At 44.7% G+C, this 19,373-nt stretch overlaps 1 protein-coding gene across 4 annotated transcripts in view; it reads right to left on the bottom strand.

Moving 5' to 3' along the window:
* Positions 1-19,373, bottom strand: part of FARP1 (FERM, ARH/RhoGEF and pleckstrin domain protein 1) — a 294,466-nt gene that overhangs the window by 40,410 nt on the left and 234,683 nt on the right. For all 4 annotated transcript variants that reach the window (XM_057533237.1, XM_057533235.1, XM_057533234.1 and 1 more), the window contains 4 exons: positions 18,669-18,918; positions 4,861-5,042; positions 3,573-3,662; positions 2,384-2,517 (listed from right to left, as the gene is read on the bottom strand). In XM_057533237.1, the coding sequence (XP_057389220.1) occupies positions 2,384-2,517; positions 3,573-3,662; positions 4,861-5,042; positions 18,669-18,918 (656 nt within the window). The remainder of the gene's footprint in view (positions 1-2,383; positions 2,518-3,572; positions 3,663-4,860; positions 5,043-18,668; positions 18,919-19,373) is intronic.

The following is a 19,373-nucleotide window of genomic DNA, read 5'->3' on the forward strand; positions in this document are numbered from 1 at the left end:
AGTGACAGCAGCAGCTAGCGCAAGCCCCCATGCTGGGCTGCCAGGGTGCTGCCGGCGGAGGACATCTCCTGTGTGTGACTGCCCCAGTCTTATTTATTTTATTTTTAAAAATTTATTTATTTATTTATTTTTGGCTGCACTGGGTCTTCATTGCTGCGTGCGGGCTTTCTCTAGTTGCGGCGAGCGGGGGCTACTCTTCGATGCGGTGCACGGGCTTCTCACTGCAGTGGCTTCTCTTGTTGCGGAGCACAGGCTCTAGGCGTGCAGGCTTCAGCAACCGTGGCACGTGGGCTCAGCAGTTGTGGCACATAGGTCCTAGAGCACAGGCTCAGTAGTTGTGGCGCACGGGTTTAGTTGCTCCGCGGCATGTGGGATCTTCCCGGACCAGGGCTCGAACCCGTGTCCCCTGCATTGGCAGGCGGATTCTTAACCACTACGCCACCCGGGAAGCCCTCCCCAACCTTATTTAAATCAACTGCCGTGTGGACCAAAACTGCTCTAGTGATACCATCTCAAGATGCTCTGAGCCTATAGGAAGACTATATTAATACACATCTCACTGGCCAGAAAATGAACTGTTCGTTGGTTTCTCCAGAGCTGGAAGGTCTTTGACTCCATTATGAAAGCATCATTCAACTTTGTATGAATGAGGAGACGATATGGCAGAACACAATCGAAAGGCTTCCAGTAAATTTTGGGAAGGTAAACTTAGATTTTGTAGAATATTTTTTTTAATTTCAAAAAGTGGTATTTCTCTTGCATTCACAGCACGAAAATAGAGTAAGACTCTAAACTGGCATTTTCAGTCTTTCCCCATCTTCAGTGAAGCTGATTTTGTACCTGTTCTTTCTCAATTCTGGCTGTGCTCTCCTCCCTGGGGCATCTGAGTGAAGTCTCCTACTTCCTTCTATCACAGCAAAGAGAGCTGCACTTGAATTATCTCCAGGTATAAAAAACATACAAAGTCAGACGTCAGAGCACATCTGCTTCACAACACAGGGAGCAGCTCTGCGAACCTGTTAACTGGTGCCTGAATCTCATGCTTGGAATCACCCGGGGCAGGACCACCTCATCCAGGGCTCCTGCAGGCCCTAATGGTCACTAAACACCCCCGAGACCACTTTGAACCAAACTCTCACCTGTAGTGAGGATGGATACAGTATACAGTGGGTTCCATTTCCGCCCGAAACATAGTAGAAAATGTCTGCTATCATCTCCTGGCATTTTTCAAATGCGTGTTTAGTAGATAGACAACTCCTCATGTTTCTACACGTCTTTAAAAAAATAAACCCCGTAAGAATTTTCTATAGGGGACTTCCCTGGTGTTGCAGTGGATAAGACTCCATGCTCCCAATGCAGGGGGCCTGGGTTCAATCCCAGGGAACTAGATCCCACACACGTGCCACAACTACGAGTTCGCATGCCACAACTAAGGAGCCCGCCTGCTGCAATTAAGGAGCCCGTCTGCTGCCAACTAAGGAGCCGGCGAGCCGCAACTAAGGAGCCCTGGAGCCGCAACTAAGAAGCCCACGTGCCGCAACTAAGGAGCCCACGAGCCACAACTAAGGCCCGGCGCAACCAAATAAATAAATAAATAATTTTTAGAAAAAGAATTTTCTATAAAAGATTCCACTTTAGGCCAAGGGTACATCAGACTTTGCATTCTATAGTATAGACAATTTTTCCTGAATTTTTGCACTCACATATTAATCTTTTATATGGTATTTAATAAACAGACTTAACATTATTTTTAGCCAGCCTGCTCTTCCTGGATACTTAGGTCAGTTCCAATCTTTTAATTCTGCCATGGCTATCTTTGCCATTTGTCATTTCACATATTAGAATGTATCCTTAAGATAAATTCCTAGCAGTGGGATTCAAGGTAAAAGTGTATGTATATGTGTGTGTGTGTGTGTGTGTGTGTGTGTGTGTGTGTGGTGTATGGGGCTCTTATTTTTCTTTATTAACACCGTGAAATATAATACTGAAAGCTACATGAGACGTATAATACTTAAATGACTATAAAGCAAGCACCAGTAAAATGTTACCAACACCCCTACAAGTCCCTCTTTTGTCTCTACCCTTTATAACCCTCATCATCCTTCCAGAAGAAATTACTCTATTTTGTGGTATTCACTTAATTATCATCAGAAAACATGCATTTTGAAGAACCATAAGCCAAAGGAAAAAAAAATCCAGGATGAGATCTAACACGTGTAGATTTACTAGGAAATCACTGTAAGCTTGGCTTGGCTGAAGCCAGCTTCTCGCTTTATCTTTGCTCATGTGTGCTGCTTATAAGGAACAACATAAAAATCACATGAGAAACAGAAAGAGAGAGTTGGTGGTGGGAGATAGAACCGTCACACGGGACTGTACTCACCACAGGGCGAGTCGTTGCTCAATTTCCTTGAGAAAATTTGTATGAAATTTGTGCAAAGGTTCAAAATTCGGGAAAATGAGACTTTTCAAGGTTTCGGGCATGGAGTCCTCTTTGCTTACTGTGCTCTGAAACCACTGGGAATAAAAAGAGGACACACTTAGAGGCGTTAAGGTGAAGGATGAAGGTCTGCAACTCTTCAGAGGTAACGCTTCAGCCCACCACGCGTGGAGGCTAAAGGGCTTTCCTGCCGCGTCTGTAGCATTTCAAGAGCATCAAGGGCTTTCAAGCTTTACTGCTTTCCCTCCTTTCATTAGATGGGGTAAGAAGTACCCATGTCTTCGTTACCACTTCCTGCAGTTTGTTACCAATTGACTGTGGAAGTCGGGACAAATCTCTGAAGTGGGCAGATACTGAAATCAAAACTTCCATTATGGCCAGCTCACTGGGTCATCGCTGAGTTGTACCACTTCACGCCCTCTGGTTTAGTCCTTGAGAAACTTCCATCTCTGCTCCTCCGTTGAAATGCTGAGCAGGAAAATGGCTGAACCAGAGAGGTGAAGCCTCCGCCTTAAACACATTACTCATCTCGCTGACCTGAAGTCCAGGTGGGTCCCACAATGATTGCCGAGCACCTGCCCAGGTCACCACGGCTGCCCTAGCGGCACAGAAACCCAACGATTCCAACTGACCTCCAATGGGCTGGCTAGGTTCCTTCCCAGAATCCAGGATCATAAAGTCATCTGCCATGCTTTGAATTTGTTTCCAAGACTGAACAGGACTGATTAATAAAAGGCAGTCTTTTGGGCAGATTTTGCCGACATGGCTCAATTTATTGGCAAAGATAAAACAAGGCTTCTAATTCGCCTCTGAGGTCTCCCCTCGAGCAAAAATAAAGGGCAAAACATGAAATGTTCTACATCGGTGCAGGCAGACAGTAAAACGTTAAATTTTAAATTTCTCCACTTTAGAAACTTCCTTCCTTTGCACTTAAAAATCACAGTTGTAAAAGCTTTTTAGAGCATATTCCAAATTAAACATACTATTACTGCCTAATTTCTACAACCCAGAACCAATTTTAATTGGAGTCAGAGAACCCAACATTTAATTAGATCCAGCTTGTCTCCTAAAGCTGAGCATCAGTCAAGATAAATTATGTAATCTAAGGCTTTAGGGGAAACGCTACACATACCGAAGTGATGACTTCAAGATCCTTCAGGAACGTTCTCTCAGTGGTGGAGACTTCCTTAGCGATGAAGTACGCTTTGTCAGTTGGGAATCTCTGCAAAATCCATTAAAAGAAAGGAGACATAATAATTTGAGCCTAAAGTCTCTAAGCATGTCCTGATCATAAGAAAGTCCTAACTAAAGTGATACGTTGCTAACTTACGATCTTCGGTTGACTGGTATCAAGGCTAAATAAACTCTTATCTATTCTCCTTTTTTGGTGTGAGAGGAACTAGGATAGAAAATGGGTTTCTATGATGAGAAAACTGTCTAGGAATGTTTCCTTCCGTGTAAATACCACCCGCAGTGAAAGGCCTCGAATGAGTGTGTTAGCTGCCACTGAGGACTATTCATTCAATACTGGGCACCTGAAAATCTAATTAATTAGGATAATAGAGTGGTGCAGGCTTCAAGGAAATGAACCAAACAGAAAGCACAGCAGCCTTTGTCCTGGGCATCGTGGGCTGGTGGTATTGATTTTTAGGAAATGGAAGTTACGTTGTTCATGGGAACACGAAGGGCGCTGATCCAAAGGGACGAGGGTTACAGCAGCTAAAGTCCACTGGTTAGGTGGGCAGGCAGCACCGCCCTAGAGCAGGTCTGCCATTGGTTTTGCTTCTCTTTAACCAACAATTAAAAGGAAATCCCTTGTTGTTAACCATCTTGCTTCTTCCCACAAGAGTCCAGCCGATTCCACCTCTGGGGATACACACGAAGCAGAGATGAGAACAGATACTTGTACACCCATGTTCCCAGCACATTAAGACGAAATAGCCAAAAGGAGGAAACAACCCAGCCGTCCATCAACGGATGGATGAATACACAAAATGTGGTATCCCCATACAATGGAGTGCTAGTCAACCTAAAAAAGGAAATTCTGACATGTGCTACCAACATGGATAAACCTTGAGGACAATTATGCTGAAGGACATAAACCAATTACACAGGGACAGACACTGTATGATCCCACTTCTATGAGGTTAATGCCTGGAGTAGTCAGTTCATAGAGACAGAAAGCAAGACGGTGGCTGCCAGAGGCCGGGCGTGGGGAGATAGCGCTTAACGTGCATGGAGTTTGTTCGGAAGGATGACCGAGTTCTGGAAACAGTGAGGATGGTTACACAACACTGTGAACGCACTTAATGTCACTGAACGGTGTGCTTAAGAATGGTTCACATGGTAGATTTTATGTTATGTGTATTACTGGAAATTTAAAAAAAAGATCAACAGGCGAGCGCCTGCCGTCCCCGCACCTTTCTCCGGCCGTCGTCCTCGTCGTCAGTCCGAGGGCCCACCTGGTCATTCAGCAGCGGGCTGACCAAGGGGGAGGCCTGCTTGGCGTCGGGGCTCAGGTTGGGCGACAGGACGGTGTTGGTGGCTCCGCCCTGCGAGTTGATGGACAGCTCTGACAGGTGAGGGCTGCCAGTCAGGGAGCCTGTTTGGGGATGAGAAGTATTAAAGAAAAGAAAAAAAAAAAAAGTAATTCCTTCTGGGACCTGGTGTCCACTTACAGTTTTCACCTAATCAAACCTTTAGAAGCTTGACTACCGTACGGCACACTTACAATGCCCTTCGTGAGTTTCTAGTTTTTTTCCCTAAGTTGCAGCTGCCTTAATCCTAAAGATACTACTCCGTGGAACACAGTTATGTCATTAATGATAAGGTGGAGAACTCTGCTTGGAGCATAATTACAATAGTTTAAAAGCATCGTGTATCTGCAAATAGAATCTTCACCCCCTAACTACTGCCTCAGCTTCTAAGAATTACTCGAGAAAGACAGTGTCTATATCACAAGGAGACGTGGGAAGCGACTAGAAAACAGAGCTATTCTAATAGAAGACTAAAGGACTTGGGACACCCAGGACAGACTACATCTTGGAACAATGGGCCACAGCTAGAGAAAGGGGAAGCAGCCACCTCCCCATTCTACGAAGAACAGAAGCGAGCTTGTTATACCTGGTGATGTCACGCCATGTCTCTCTCACTGTTTGGGACAGAAACACTAGTATCACAATTACAGCAAAGGTGATCATTTAAAAATGCAAAGCTGGAGGTCATTACATTATCACAATTCCCCTTTATGAGTCAAAAAATGATAGGTAATTAATCATTCCTCTGAGAAGGATACCACAGTAAATAACAGGAAAATGTATAATTACCCGAGTCAGCCAAATGAGATGATGTGCACATGAAACTCTGTGCCAACAGAATTTTGCCAATACCGATACCTCAACCTTTTGAAAGTATTAATAAAATGAGATGTTTCAAAAGCTACTTCTAAACTAAGTGTTTTGCCTAACAGTTTTATAATTCTAAAGCAGATGTGCAAAAACTAGGATTAGGGTAAACAAAGTTGCGGTAGCCTGCAGTCCTGTCAGTTACCACCATAGGGAAAGACGACATAAACGCTTTCTCCATTTTCCAATATGCAGGTTCATGCGCATGGCTACTCAGCACAGTATCAAGGATCTTGATAGGGAAGGGGAAGTGTGGTTTTCCAGGAATCCCCCCATTTTCTGGACCTCTATCCTTTCTCTCTGGATTCATTCATATTCACTCGGAAATTACAAGACAGCTCAGCCTCGAATGAAGCTGATGGAGTTGGGTGATGAACTTGATCCCAGTACGAATGAACCCTGCAGAAGCCACCAACCAGCCCCCACCCGGTCCCAGGTTGACCAGCTAGCTGTGTCACCTACACACGGGTGAAGAGCCACCACGCCCACAAAAGCAACGGAAAGCAGACATCCTGCCCACTGACTGTTGGTCAGTACAATCATCCCTGAAGAACAAGATTAGAAAATGTCAGGTAAAGTCAGATTCCAGAAGTTCGCATTAAAAAATAATCCCTCCATTTAAATTCCTTGCATTTTCATAGACATCGTTAAAACAAAGTCCTGATGTGAGACAAAGACGCAATCACCCCACACACCACCAGACCCAGTAAAACCCGGAGAAAAAGGCCAGAAATTGCTTCACAAATGTCAATTTTATTGACACTAGTGCACAACCGAATACAATCATTTCGAGAGAATTGGAACTTGTCAAATAGAAATAGTGACAACAATCATAACTGCAATTGATTCAAGGTACTACACTACTCTCTTTAAAAAAAAAAAAAAAGAATCACAAAAAGAAAAATGTTATCACTACAAAGAGGAATTAGAGAAGAGAAATTCTGGCAGTCTGTCTGGAGATCAAAACATTTCATGCATTTGTGAGTTGCTATTGGAGGATCACCTTTTATTTGTCCACCATCATCTGGCAAAGCATGGGGGCTTACCTTCAGCTCTCACACTATGCATGAGACCAGGTGAGGCAGTGTAAGTGAGAACATGCTGGGCCTTGAATCTGCAGTGACGTGGGACAGAAAAAGCGTTCGCCTCCTCATTGAAAGAGTTGGAGCCAAGAACGAAAAGCAGTTAGAAGGCTAGCGTGAAGGAGGCGTGCAGGCGGGGAAACAGTACCCATTAGTCCCTGGATGGCATCCAGCAGCAGAGAAAAAACCAACTGCCACATGGTGAGGGAGAAAATAAGGGTAAACACACTCGAGTACAACCATGTCCCCCCTCCAAAGGTCGATAGTTGCCCTACTGAATTTCCCCGGGGACACTTCAGTTTGGTAGACCTAGCGGGCCAGAAGGGTGAGCTAACAGACCAGGGCTCCAGGAGAGGTGCCACCCTGCCAAGAAGGCAGGAAACATTGCAAAGAAGATAGCAATCTAGAAGACACCCCACTGGAGCACACTGGAGACAGGATTCAGAAAGCGGGACACCGAGAGTGAACCTGATGACAACCACGTTCCTATGCAGAGTCCGGGACAGTTCTGGGTTCAGCTACGTTCTCCCTCACGTGGCCTAAAGGTGTGTGTGACACCGATGTTACACGTGCAATACACAACCTTGGAGGATGACCAAATTAGGGTAGCCCATTTCCATTTCCTGAGAGGCTACTTCAACGGGCTTTGTGTCTACTAACGGGGCCCAAGAAGGCCAAGGCGATGAGTGTATTTAAACAGTAAGACCAATAAATCAATAAAGAACAAGCAGCCTGTTCTAGAAATCTATCAGCAATGCTAAGCAAGGGAAAGGTCCCAAACTCTGAGGTTCCATTTACCAATCTGAGCCACATCCATGGAGAATAGCCTCCTTCCTCCCCTTGCAAGAGAAACTCCTCAAGGCTTTGAAAATTCATAGATGACATATTCCAAACAAAAACGGGTAGCTCATTTACCATTCAACAATCAATGGAATATGCTGACGAGAGTAATTAGTAGAATTTGGCAGCTTGGTAATTAAAATTCTCTTTCGACTTGCAGCCAGTGTGTGACAAGGGTCTGTACAAACTGGTGTCCACGCAGGGCCTGCCCTCGGTCAAGTGTGAAGAGTTGTGTCTGAAAAGGTCAATGTCTAAGGTCACAGTTACTAGAGCTACACGTAACCAATTTTCACTGAAGTCGTCCATTTTACAAAAAAAGCAAACAAACATGATGTTACATAAAATGACTCTGCCGGGTTTCTGCAGCCTTATAAAGCTTGTTCCCATCACACAGTCTGTCACCTGCCTTGGAGGCACAGCCCTGGTCAATGAGGAGAAATGGTGACTGGTGCTCACGGCTACCCCATGAACTTATTAATACCTGGGAATTTTTATCATTTTCCTCCTCTATGACAAATTGACACGAAGGAATTTCTTTCAGCAAGGGGCTCTAGGTAAATAACTTGGGGGGGGGGGCGGGCAGAATCTTCTAAGAAACCACCTGGATATTAAGGCAATAGGTGGAAAAAAGTCTGAAGAGATTAGAAAAAGATCAGTTACCGCCCTAAAAGTCTGGAAGCTTTTGATTCTTAAAAGAATTTTTTCCTATTTTTAGAAATTGCCCTGCAGGATTTTAGGCATTCAGCTATATTTCTGGTTAATAACGTTCAAGTCCCTCACCTCTACCAAATAATGTCATGACACTCCTCCCTCCCCTCCCCACCCCAGATCTCCATGTCCCCGTCCCTACCCTTAATCTGTATCAAGAGGGCTGAGTTTATGTCACTCCCATGGATTAAACATGCCTTCACTAATGCTACTCTCGAGGGGGGGGCATTTCTGGTTAACTGCTTTAAAAAAAATCCTTTTAAATGTACACATTCTCATGGCACCGACAATTACGGAACTTCAAATTAGCACTGCAATATGTATGGATTTCAATTTATCACCCGGCCCAGAAACTGGGTTTAGCTGCTCTATCTTTTTAATGTAATATACATTCATAATTCTTCTCTCTGGCTGCACAGGGGAAGTTGGATTTGCAGCTTCACCCAGACTGGAGCATCTCTTGACCAGCCCTCCACCAGAGGCACATAAACAGCGGGAACACAGTTTATGATCAAGAAGCCAAACTCACGCCTGCCTTCTGCTCTTGGGACTCGGTACAAGCCGCCTAGTGACCATCTACTTCCTCTGACTATACTAAAAAGGCTTAAGAACAAACTCACACAAGCCTGGGGAAAGAGGACTTTCTAATCTGTTTTTCCAGTAATAAAAATGGCATTTCGAATACTTAGTTGTACCTGTCCTGTGTTTTAAACTAGTCAATAAATTGGGAATCCTCATTTTTAATTAGATAAGTGTTATTTTTCCTGTTAAGGAGGGAACCAGAAAAGCTGACAACTTTAAAAATAGTAATCCATAGATTTGGTAAGTATTAAAATATCTGAGAATAAGAATACAGATGAAAATGAGACTGTTGATTGCTTTCTCAAGTCTTCTTTTCAAAATTATAAAAAGTACAATTATTTAAAACGTATCTATGAGGATTTCCTCAATATTCTCCCAAAGTTCTGTATTTGGCAAATGTCTAGATGCCACTCATCTATTGTGATTTGTCTCCTGCCATTTGCTTCTAAAATATAGGCGATTATAACTCTATGTACCCAGAATATGCTTCAAAGGCACATGTAGGAAATACATTACAGATGCAGGTTTGCATTTATTTTTAAAAAGGCTCTTTTTAAATCCACAATCTCCCTCTAAAAGAGAAGACAAACTCTCTCTGGAGATGGTCTGCATTTGAAAGCCAGTTACCAAAAAAAAAAAAAGGTCAATACTGTATTGATTCATGAGAAGTCTCCAGAGCAGGCAGGATTCACTCTAGTCTGATAACTAAGCGGGGTCCCACCCCAGTGGAATATGTGAGGAAAAAAAAAAAGAGAGGAAAAAAAAAAAGGGCTGACAATGTTTCATTGAAGTTACAAGATTCCACAAGAAAAACCAGGTTATAGGATTACCAATCACAGCAGGGTGGCCTTCTTCTTGATAATTTAGGTTGTTGCGCGTAATGTACGTGCTTCTTAGACCAAGTTCCTTGAAGAAAAGTTTTACAAGCAGCTAAACATCAACGTTACTGTTCATCATCAAGCAATTCAGGAAAGCAATAGAAATGCAACTTGCAGAAAAAGAAAGAGAAATGCTGCTAATGGGAAAATGATAGCGAATGTACTAGCTTGTTCTTGTTTATGGGGAAAAGATAAAGGAGAATTCTCCTTTGTCTGAACACGGTGGTGGTGTTGGCAGTGTCTGGGCTGGGGGACATGGTGCTTCGTACCAATGAAAAACACCATCTTGTACTCAGGACAAAGCTTCAGCCATCAATCGGAAAGAACAGTTACAATTGACAGTTTTTACAGCAAGATACCTGTTAGGACAAGTAAAAGCCTCTTCAGTTGAGATTAACAAGAGCTATTAATCCCGTGCATACACCATTATGTGAGTTTGGCCTTCCATGCTTAAAGAATCACCAAGCTCGTTGTTACTGGAGAAACCAGCCACCTTCCCGGTGGAATATGTCCACGCTTCCGTGAAATACTGCGCTCCCAGCCGTGGACAGAAGGTAGAACCAGACAGCATCTGTGAGAGCCTACATTCTGGGTAGACAGCAAACTACAGACAGCTCGCTGGCCATGAGCAGCCACCTGGGCTGAGCTAGAGGGGTCTTCTCTACATTTCTATCTATCCCCACTCCCCAACAAAACACACACACACAGCTAAATTCTCTTATACGCTACGTAAAGTTTGCTATCCCCATTGGAATACATGTCACCATTCAAAATAGGAAGCCAGCCCTCTGGTTAGCTGTCTGAGCTCCGCCCACGTAAGCTCCTGCCACAGATGCTCTCTGTTTCCACGAGCCCTGCCCCGCCCTACAGAGATCCTGCTCCCTTCCAAGGACCATCCCCACCTCCACACGGCACAAAGTGCGGGCTTGGAGAAGATGGCATCAGAAAAGTGAGGTCTTCCGTTCATCTTCTATTTCCCCACCTTTAGTGAAATACGGTACCACCGAGCATGACCGCTCAGGATGCCTCCGTGATAAAGCTTGCTGTTTAGCGAGCAGGATCACTGTATTCTAGAAGAAACAGGTGTTCCAAGTACAAACTGGTATTCAGTCATGTTAAAAAAAAAAAAAAAAAAAAAGACATCAGACAGTGCTCCAACAATGCAGGGAACAGGAGGTATACCATGCTTTGAGGATAAAAGACAGAACGCTGGGGAAAAAAAAGTCTTTCCTTAGATAGGTACATGCTGACCACAGAGTGCATACCACGGCACAACAGAAAAATGTTTTCTCAAATTTATTCAACAAATGACAAAAATGAGAATGAAGTCCCCAGCCTTGTCTATTTTAAAACTAATTCAGCGTATTAGAAATTTTTAATAAAATATTAAATGTACACACAGAGAGAACAGAAGGGAACTGGATTAATAACATAGGCCAAGCTTGTGAGATTGGGTTAGTTAGGTTTTCACAGCAACCTTCCAGGCAGAAAGGAGGTGAGGGTGAGGGACTGAATCCACTGGCCATTCAGGTGCGTGTGTAGAGAGCAGCGGGTGTGTGTTCTTGACTAAGGAAAGCCTATCTTTGGTCTTTCTATAAATCACTGCGGGCAGAGTGACAAATGCTTTCCTTCTTACAAAGGAACTCCAAGGCCCAGGAAAAAGCAATTGTTGGCCCAGTTTCATGAGCCAGAAAGGTCATCTGTGAAGACTGACAGGCCCATCAGAGGCTCCAAAATGACCCTTCTACTGTTTCCTATTTGAGAGTCAGTTAACAACCCCAATTTATAATAAAGCAGAAGGACTGCCTCCAAACTCCCGGTACCACTAACACCTCTACCTCTTACTCAAAAGTACAGTTAATTACTGTCCGATGCTTTGTTATACACACACACCCACACACACACACACACTGGTCCCTGCTCCCGCCTTAGTACTCTTGGTTTATGTTGCATTTTGCAGTGATTTCTAACTTCTGTTCTTCAATATTCTGAAGTTCTTGCACCTGACCCCTAGCAGCAAGCTCATGTAATTCTCAGTACCATTTCCATGACTGCATTAACAGCACCTGCCTTGAAGCTAACCTTTCACACCAGCTCTCAACTACAAACTTAGATCAGATACCTTGTCAACAGTTGATTTTCAATCCTCCCTACTTTCAAATACCAAACCACCCTAAGACATATCAGAGCACCCTGATCTAGAACCCACACGAAGATGCCAAGGAGCTGCCTTCCACCAGAAGTTATAACCGAACACCAGAGGCCAAGGAGATTGCCAAAGGCTGCTTCCAAGGCTAAGCTGTGATGTGGGCATCATTCAGTCCATCCACACTGAAACGATCCTGAACAAATCAGAGTCTCTTCAATTTTTAAAGCTTTAAGAAAGGAGATTTACTAATTCTATCTTAGCTTCCACCAGGGTGTTTAACGGCTTTGACTGGGGAAAAAAAAAAAAAAATCCCCCATGCTGGAAGTTTCATCTATGTTTTCTTGAGTGATGTGTTCTGAATTTTATGAAGCAAGACCTGTTTTTCACAACAAGACTCTACTCACCTCCTCCCAAATATGTATCTGACACACAAATCAGCATTTGCAACTTTTGTTTATAGCGGAAATACTTTAAAATCCCTAGGTTACCCAGGAAACAATAAACAGCTCTTTTCCAAGTAGGTATCCAAACAGGTGGCAACCAGGCCACTTTTGACCTTTGATGCCTACAACGTTAGGCCAAACCATCATGGGTATTTTTTGCTTTTCATCATTATTATTTTTTTTAAGAAAAAGACAGCTGCTACATTAAGTGGCATGCTTATTTTGATCTAAACGTCATGGCTTCATTTTAACAACTAGCAACTGGTGTTAGAGGTACGCACAGTGTAGAGACCCCATTTCCCTGTATTACGTTTCATTCAACTAAACAGAAACAGATGGAATTAGACTAACGAGGAAAAAGCAGCGCCAGTAAATGTCGCCAGACTCAAGTTCTTTCATCACTTCCTTCTTGCAGAAGTTCATCCGCTAGTACCTTTCCTTCCATATGTTCTTATGAACTTGGCTAACATGGTTGAGTGTAAACTCAGAGAGCTGCCAGCAACAGGTTATTTTGAAATGTTCACCTCTTTCGGGTTCAAAGAAACTTTCTCTATTGCAAAGATTGCATTGAAAGACTCTTCTGCAGTTTGCTTTGTAAAATTGGCAGCAGTAGAGTTGACCCTTGGACAACGCGGGGGTCAAGGGTGCAGACCTTCCGAGCAGTGGAAAATCCACGTATAACTTATAGTCGGCCCTCTGTATGTATCTACACTTCCGTATCTGCGGATTCCACCAACCTTGGATCGTGTGGTACTGTGGTATTTACTACTGAAAAAAATCTGAGCATAAGCGGACCTGCGCCATTTATACCCGTGTTGTCCCAAGAGTCAACTGCAGACTCATCCCCATGAAACTAGAGGAAGGCCAGCCTTAGAGTAATTAAGCTCATCAGAGGAGGAATGTTTATAGACTACAAAGGAGAAGATCCAGAAAAAAAGAGCCTTTCTTGGGGATGCAGCTCGGACAGCTTTAAATTCTGGTTAATGAAAATGAGGGCCTAGGCAAAGAAGAGTGATCGAGACAGAAGCAAATAAACTCAGAATAAACCTAACAATGAAGGGAACCCCAAGTTTCTTAATTTAAGGCTGGGCCTACCTGTAGCCCAATCACTCACTGATGACTTCAATTGCACCAAACCCATACTGTGTTGAAACAGGGAATAGCATTTTAAGTGGAAAAAGTTGATTAAAACCATATGAACACTGGTTAAAGCTATGAAAAAGGGAGGTGATGCACATTCACAACAGTTTTAACAAAATTTAAAATGGCAGCTTAATATTTTAATTGTTTCTTCTTTTAGGAACTGCTTGCCAACACAATCAAACTGACTCCAGAGCGAAGATGCACGTAGGGTTTCTCATTCAACTGCGGGCAGGCTGGATTTTGTATACTTGGTGGAAATTTCAAGAGGCTCATGCTGTAGTTTGGTTTTGCAGGCCTAGTGTGTGTGTGTGTGTGTGTGTGTGTGTGTGTGTGTGTGTGTGTGTGTGTGTGTGTGTGTGTGTGTGTGTGTGTGTGTGTGTGTGTATTTAAAGCATTACTTGGTTTGAATCTTCAAAGAAGTTCTGGAGCATCAAATGGAAATTATTCACATTTTTAAGTGCAGGCCACAGCAGCACCATTTGGTGAGATAAATCTGTGAGAAATTTCCAAATACGAATCACATATGTGGAGAAGAATCTGGCTCACAGACTTCCTTTAATAACTAAATGCCTGTCCAATAAAATGGCATCATGGCATACAGATGACTGGTCAAGGAGCTGGGGCAATCCACTGTAAGTTCTGGAACTCATTAAATGCAGTTCTTTACGAGGATTTCTTGCATTTTTATGCTGCCCGAACAAGCAGCAACAAAAATCAGTCACAAAAGGATCTATAATTTACAGGTTTTGAAATACTATCTAACAAAAGATATTCATGCGCGGAGGCCCCGGAGTAGCCCTGAGTGGCTTGAAGATTTCTGTTTCTATATTTGGTTTGTCTTCCACCCAAGGCTTTAAGATATCATTGCACAGGAGCGGCCGCGATCTGAAGACTTGGCTTCCTTATTGATGCAGGCGACCCCTACACTAGCTGTTGCCTTAGAAAAAGTGGCTCTGACGGGTCTTGCGAAACCCTTTGGGAGTCTGAAAGAATTCACAGGTCTCTAATCTCTGCTGCCTATTTGGTCACACCCAACCCCATCTCTGATCTGCCTGCCCTTCTCATACCACACAGTGAGATTCCAGAGGCCAGGGAAGGACCCGGGGACCAGAGCCTCACAGCAGGCAGAAGGCATGGAAGGTGCGGGGCACTGGGGTTGGCATGCAGCCTGCTGGCTTTTCTCTGACCTCCTCACCTCAGTGAACTGGCTCTACCATCAGACTCAAAGAATGCTTAGGTTCACTCACCCAGCAGCTCTCTTTACTAGTGCAGGGAAAGCTCTCCCAGAGGCAATGAGTGAAAACTCCCAGCACTTCAGAATACGTGGCTTTTGAAAAAACTACACACCTTCCCCCCACCCCCCCACCCAGTTTCTCTTAAGCACCGTTAATCACACCAAAATTGCCACTCTCACAAAGACTGACTGAGAAGCAGAAACTGAGGTGCTTGGCTGGTACAAAACCAAACCGGAGAAAAACTCTACCAGTGACCCTAAAAGTGGAAAATCTCGTCAATATAGAACTGGGTACACCACCGTCGATCAGTTGCTTTTGAAACACTTTGGATAAAAAATCATCTCTTCGGGGAAATAGCAAAACAAAATAATTACTGGAATATGTTTTGCTTTGGGGGTTTACATCTGATGATTCACATTCTAAGCCAGCTAAGTTAATACCTTTTGCTCATTCATATTTCATGATCAGACTGCTGTAGGATTAGAGGTAAAAAGAAAACTCATTTGAACACACCACCTTCACAAATAAACCACAGATTCCACATGTGACTCTGCTTAACTCACGTTTGACTACTTTTTTAATAGCAAATTGACATCTTTTTCTAAGCTCAAAACAGAATATGCAAAAATGGGTTATAACTGCAAAAACCCCACAATATAAAAAGCAGTAGTTCTTCCTACCTAATATGGACTGTAATAACCTAAGTCTACATGATTCCTGGTCTCCATATGATTTTAATTATTAATCCATACAAGAGTCTCAAAATATAAAATACTGAATCCAAAAGGTCCTAGTGCATCAAGCTGTCACATAGAGTAAAACACGGAAGTCCAGAGACCAAGGTTCCAGTTTTAGATTTGCCATGCGACGGCTGTAGGACTATGGGAAGTCTCTTCCCTTCGTCAGAACAAGGTTTCTCATCCATAAATAAAGGTTTAACCTAGGTGACCTCCAAGGTCCCTTCTGGCTTCAAAATTCTGTGACTCTGTTGAACATGTAAATCTAAATAAAGCAAAAGATGAACAGACTACTTCAGTGAACATCTTTCAAGCTATCCAATAATCAACTTGATTCATCAATCATGCACTGAATCAAATGATTAGGAAGATAAAGCAAAAGTGTGTGTAAAAATGGATTAAGTTTTCAGAATCTTTAAAATCAACTTCTCAACATTCATGTGGACAGAGAGTCACGCGTGAACCACAGGGTCTATCAATATTTCTGCTTATTCAACACTGTGGCCAAATTCTACTCAGTTTCCTAAACTTGCTTATTAGCTCTTCCCCATGACAAAGCCACACGATGAGTTTTAGTAAGGCCACTCGCATGGCGGCACGTTAGGGCTGGATCATCATTACAACTCTTTTCAATAATTTTGTAGTTACTTAGGATCTAAAATTTTTATTCTACAATTTATCTTTTTTAAAAAAAAGTACCAAAGACTAAAAAGTACCAAAGAGCAGGCATGAAGAAAAGCATTTCAATGGTGACGCTTTTCTTATTTGGCAAGCAAGCCAACATTTCAGCTGACACTTCCATCACATTCCACTAGATTCTAGAAGGCAATAGTGTCTGGCTGAGAAATGACCCTGGCAGCCTAGCAGAGCCATCTGGGGACCCCAAGGGGGCACTCCAGACCAATTTGATCCAAATTTCTAGGGTCAGGGCTCAGGCAATACCAATTTTTTACATGTCCCAGGTGATTCCAAAGTGCAGCTAAGGCTGAGAAGCAATGCAAGTTCAAACCAGGCTTTTCCATCTGAAATGCAGAAACGCTGGGTGAAAGGCACTGGTGTAGATGGTTAAGATTTAAAAAGAAACTAAACCTCTCACTATTTCTACTTTCTTTTTTCCTGCACAGAGAAGCAGCCAGAAGTCACTGTTCCTGAGCGTGTGAATGTTAAGAATGTGCGTAAAAATCCACCAAGGGCAACGAGACTGGGAAACAGGCCTTCTCGGTGCTGTGCACTATTCAAAGGCAGGCATTGAGCTTGCTAACCTCCTGGTGCCAACAGTACCTACCCTGCGAGGTCTCACTTTTCCCTGCAGCGTCTCTCAGCAGCATCTCTGTGTTTCACCAAGAGGCTCTGACGGCCAGAGCTCTTCAACACCTTCTTCAACCATAACTAACGTCTGACCCATGAAAGCAAACCCAAACCAAACCAGCAATCTCATCTCGATTACAGTTCATGAAGATTTATATCATTTCATAGGAAGTCTGCAAAGAAGAAATAATCCCAAATGCTTCCAATTAAAATACTCACTAGTCTTATTAGTAACGAAGATTTCAACAACACTTCAACTAGCAACCAACTTACGTTTGGCCTTGAATTTTGTCAATTCCTCACTTTATGAGGCACAGCAAAGCAGCCCTCCTCTTAAAGAAGGGGTTCAAAGTAAAACCCACACCTTTCCTGGGATCTCAGTGATACTTTCGTCCCAATAACCGACCAGATGGGAGGGTGATCTGTGTACACAACTGAAGATACACAGAAAATTTCCACGTAAATACAACACACTATACACATGATCAGATTCATAATAAAGGATTTCTTCCTAGCCTTCAGCCAGAAAGAGAAACAAGCTCTTGGTAACTTGTCATGGTGTGTGAAATTCTGTCCTTCTGAAAGATCTGAGAAGTCAGGCATGCCCTACCCAAACATGTGCCTGCCCCAAAATTTCCTCTAACAAAGGTCGATTAAAAATTAACAAGTCGCTAGGACAGGTCATCTCCAGGGAAATCCTGGATGCACGACTCCAGGTTTCCAACCCTTGAAGACCTGCCCTCTGGTCTCCTCACTCATACTCCTCTCCCTCCTCGCTCAAAGGCAGGCCGCCCAAGGACTTCTTTCTCCTCACCCCGGAGGGGGAACTCAGCACAGCTGGATTACCAAACACGAGGGGCTGGCTCAGAGGGCTGACCAGTTCAGAGTCTGAATCGCTGGATTCAGTCCCACTGCTGGTGGAGCCCTCGGTCACTTGCAGGGGGGCCAGCTGGGCTGCCTTGCTAGTGGCACACGCTGACTGCGCCACGGGGGTCCTTGAGGTTGGACCCACGAGACGTGTACCATTAGCCAGCGTTCTACCTTCCGAGGCGGCTGGGCCGGCCAGGCCTCCCTGTCCGTGGCCATTAAGCCTATCCACTGCCGTCGGGGTTGATGCTACCTGGCTAAGAATGAGTGGATCTGTCTCTGACTTATTATATCTCAGATTCCTTAAGTGTGGCCTTTGTAAGATGGGGGAACCGTTTTCGTAACGAGGACCCTGGCTTGGGAGAGGATCTCCTCCCACACTTCTCTCTCTACAGTCATGTGCGTTTTCGGAAACATAGCCTTGAGACCCGGTCCTGTCCCAACTCATACTTGGACTTGAACTTCTGCTGCTGGGAGACAAGGGGGTGGCCAGGGCACTGTGACTGCCCGAGGCCCTGAACATCTCGTCTATCAGAGAGCTGTGCCTTGGGAGTCTGGGGCTCCCACTCATGTCAAAGGTGATGTCTGCTGAATCATCGTCACGGAATTCTTTGGAAGGAGGCCGGGAGGACTTCACAGAGTGAGGGGAAGCCCTGCGCCTAGCCTCTATTTGCCTCTCATCCCTGGACAGCAGATAAACACCACTGGTCAAATCACCCTCATAGTTGTCATTTGTTTGGGACCGTGACCGGGACGCGTGCTCCCTGAGGAGGTCGTATTCACTGTCTACATCACTGCAGTCAATGAAAGGAATGGAAGCGCTGCTGCCTTGGGCAGCCCTGGATGCTGGACCTGTGCTTGGCTGCGGGGGCCGAGGTCTACTCTGCTGGGTCCTGTCCGTAACGACCTCCTCCTCTTCCTCCGTCTCCGCCCTGCCGGCCCCGTCTGCCTTCGTGCTCCCCGCCGGGCTCCTCTGCGGAGTGGGGTTGCGCTGTGGCCCGCGCTCCTCGGCCGAAGCGGTCGGGTCCCTTCCCGGCTGGCAGCTCTGGCCGCCCGGGGATGCAGCACCTTCTCCAAAGGTAAGGCTGGCACTCTGCTGAGCCTGGGTGGGGCGCGGGGTGTGCAAGAAAAGGGGGAGGGAGATGAAGAGAAAAGGGAGAGGTTACGCCACAGCTGAAAGAGACGGAGACGTGGAGTCCCACTTAATGGCATCTCCTGACGCATCAAGTGGCCGAGGATTGCCAAAGAAAGCCTGCCCTCCCCGGTCTTAGAACAAAGCACCCCGTCAGGAATCGGGCATTCCCGAGGCTGTCTGGTCAGGATCCAGAACGTTCTTTCAGGGTGTGGAAGCCGACAGTGCAGGGTCCCCGGCAGCACAGGTGAGGCAGTGCCTCTGCTTTCCAGGACCGGCAGCCTCCTCTCGGGCGTCCAAAGTTTCTATGGAACAAGACGGTCCTTCCGGCCCACAGGGGACTGACTTCCTGAGGGGGTGGGGGCAGGGGGAGGAGGAGAGGCAACGTGGACCTCCAAAGGCAAGTTGACACAGATTTCAGACAA

The sequence above is a fragment of the Balaenoptera acutorostrata genome, chromosome 18 (genome assembly GCF_949987535.1).
Source record: "Balaenoptera acutorostrata chromosome 18, mBalAcu1.1, whole genome shotgun sequence".
In the NCBI taxonomy this organism is placed as follows: domain Eukaryota; kingdom Metazoa; phylum Chordata; class Mammalia; order Artiodactyla; family Balaenopteridae; genus Balaenoptera; species Balaenoptera acutorostrata.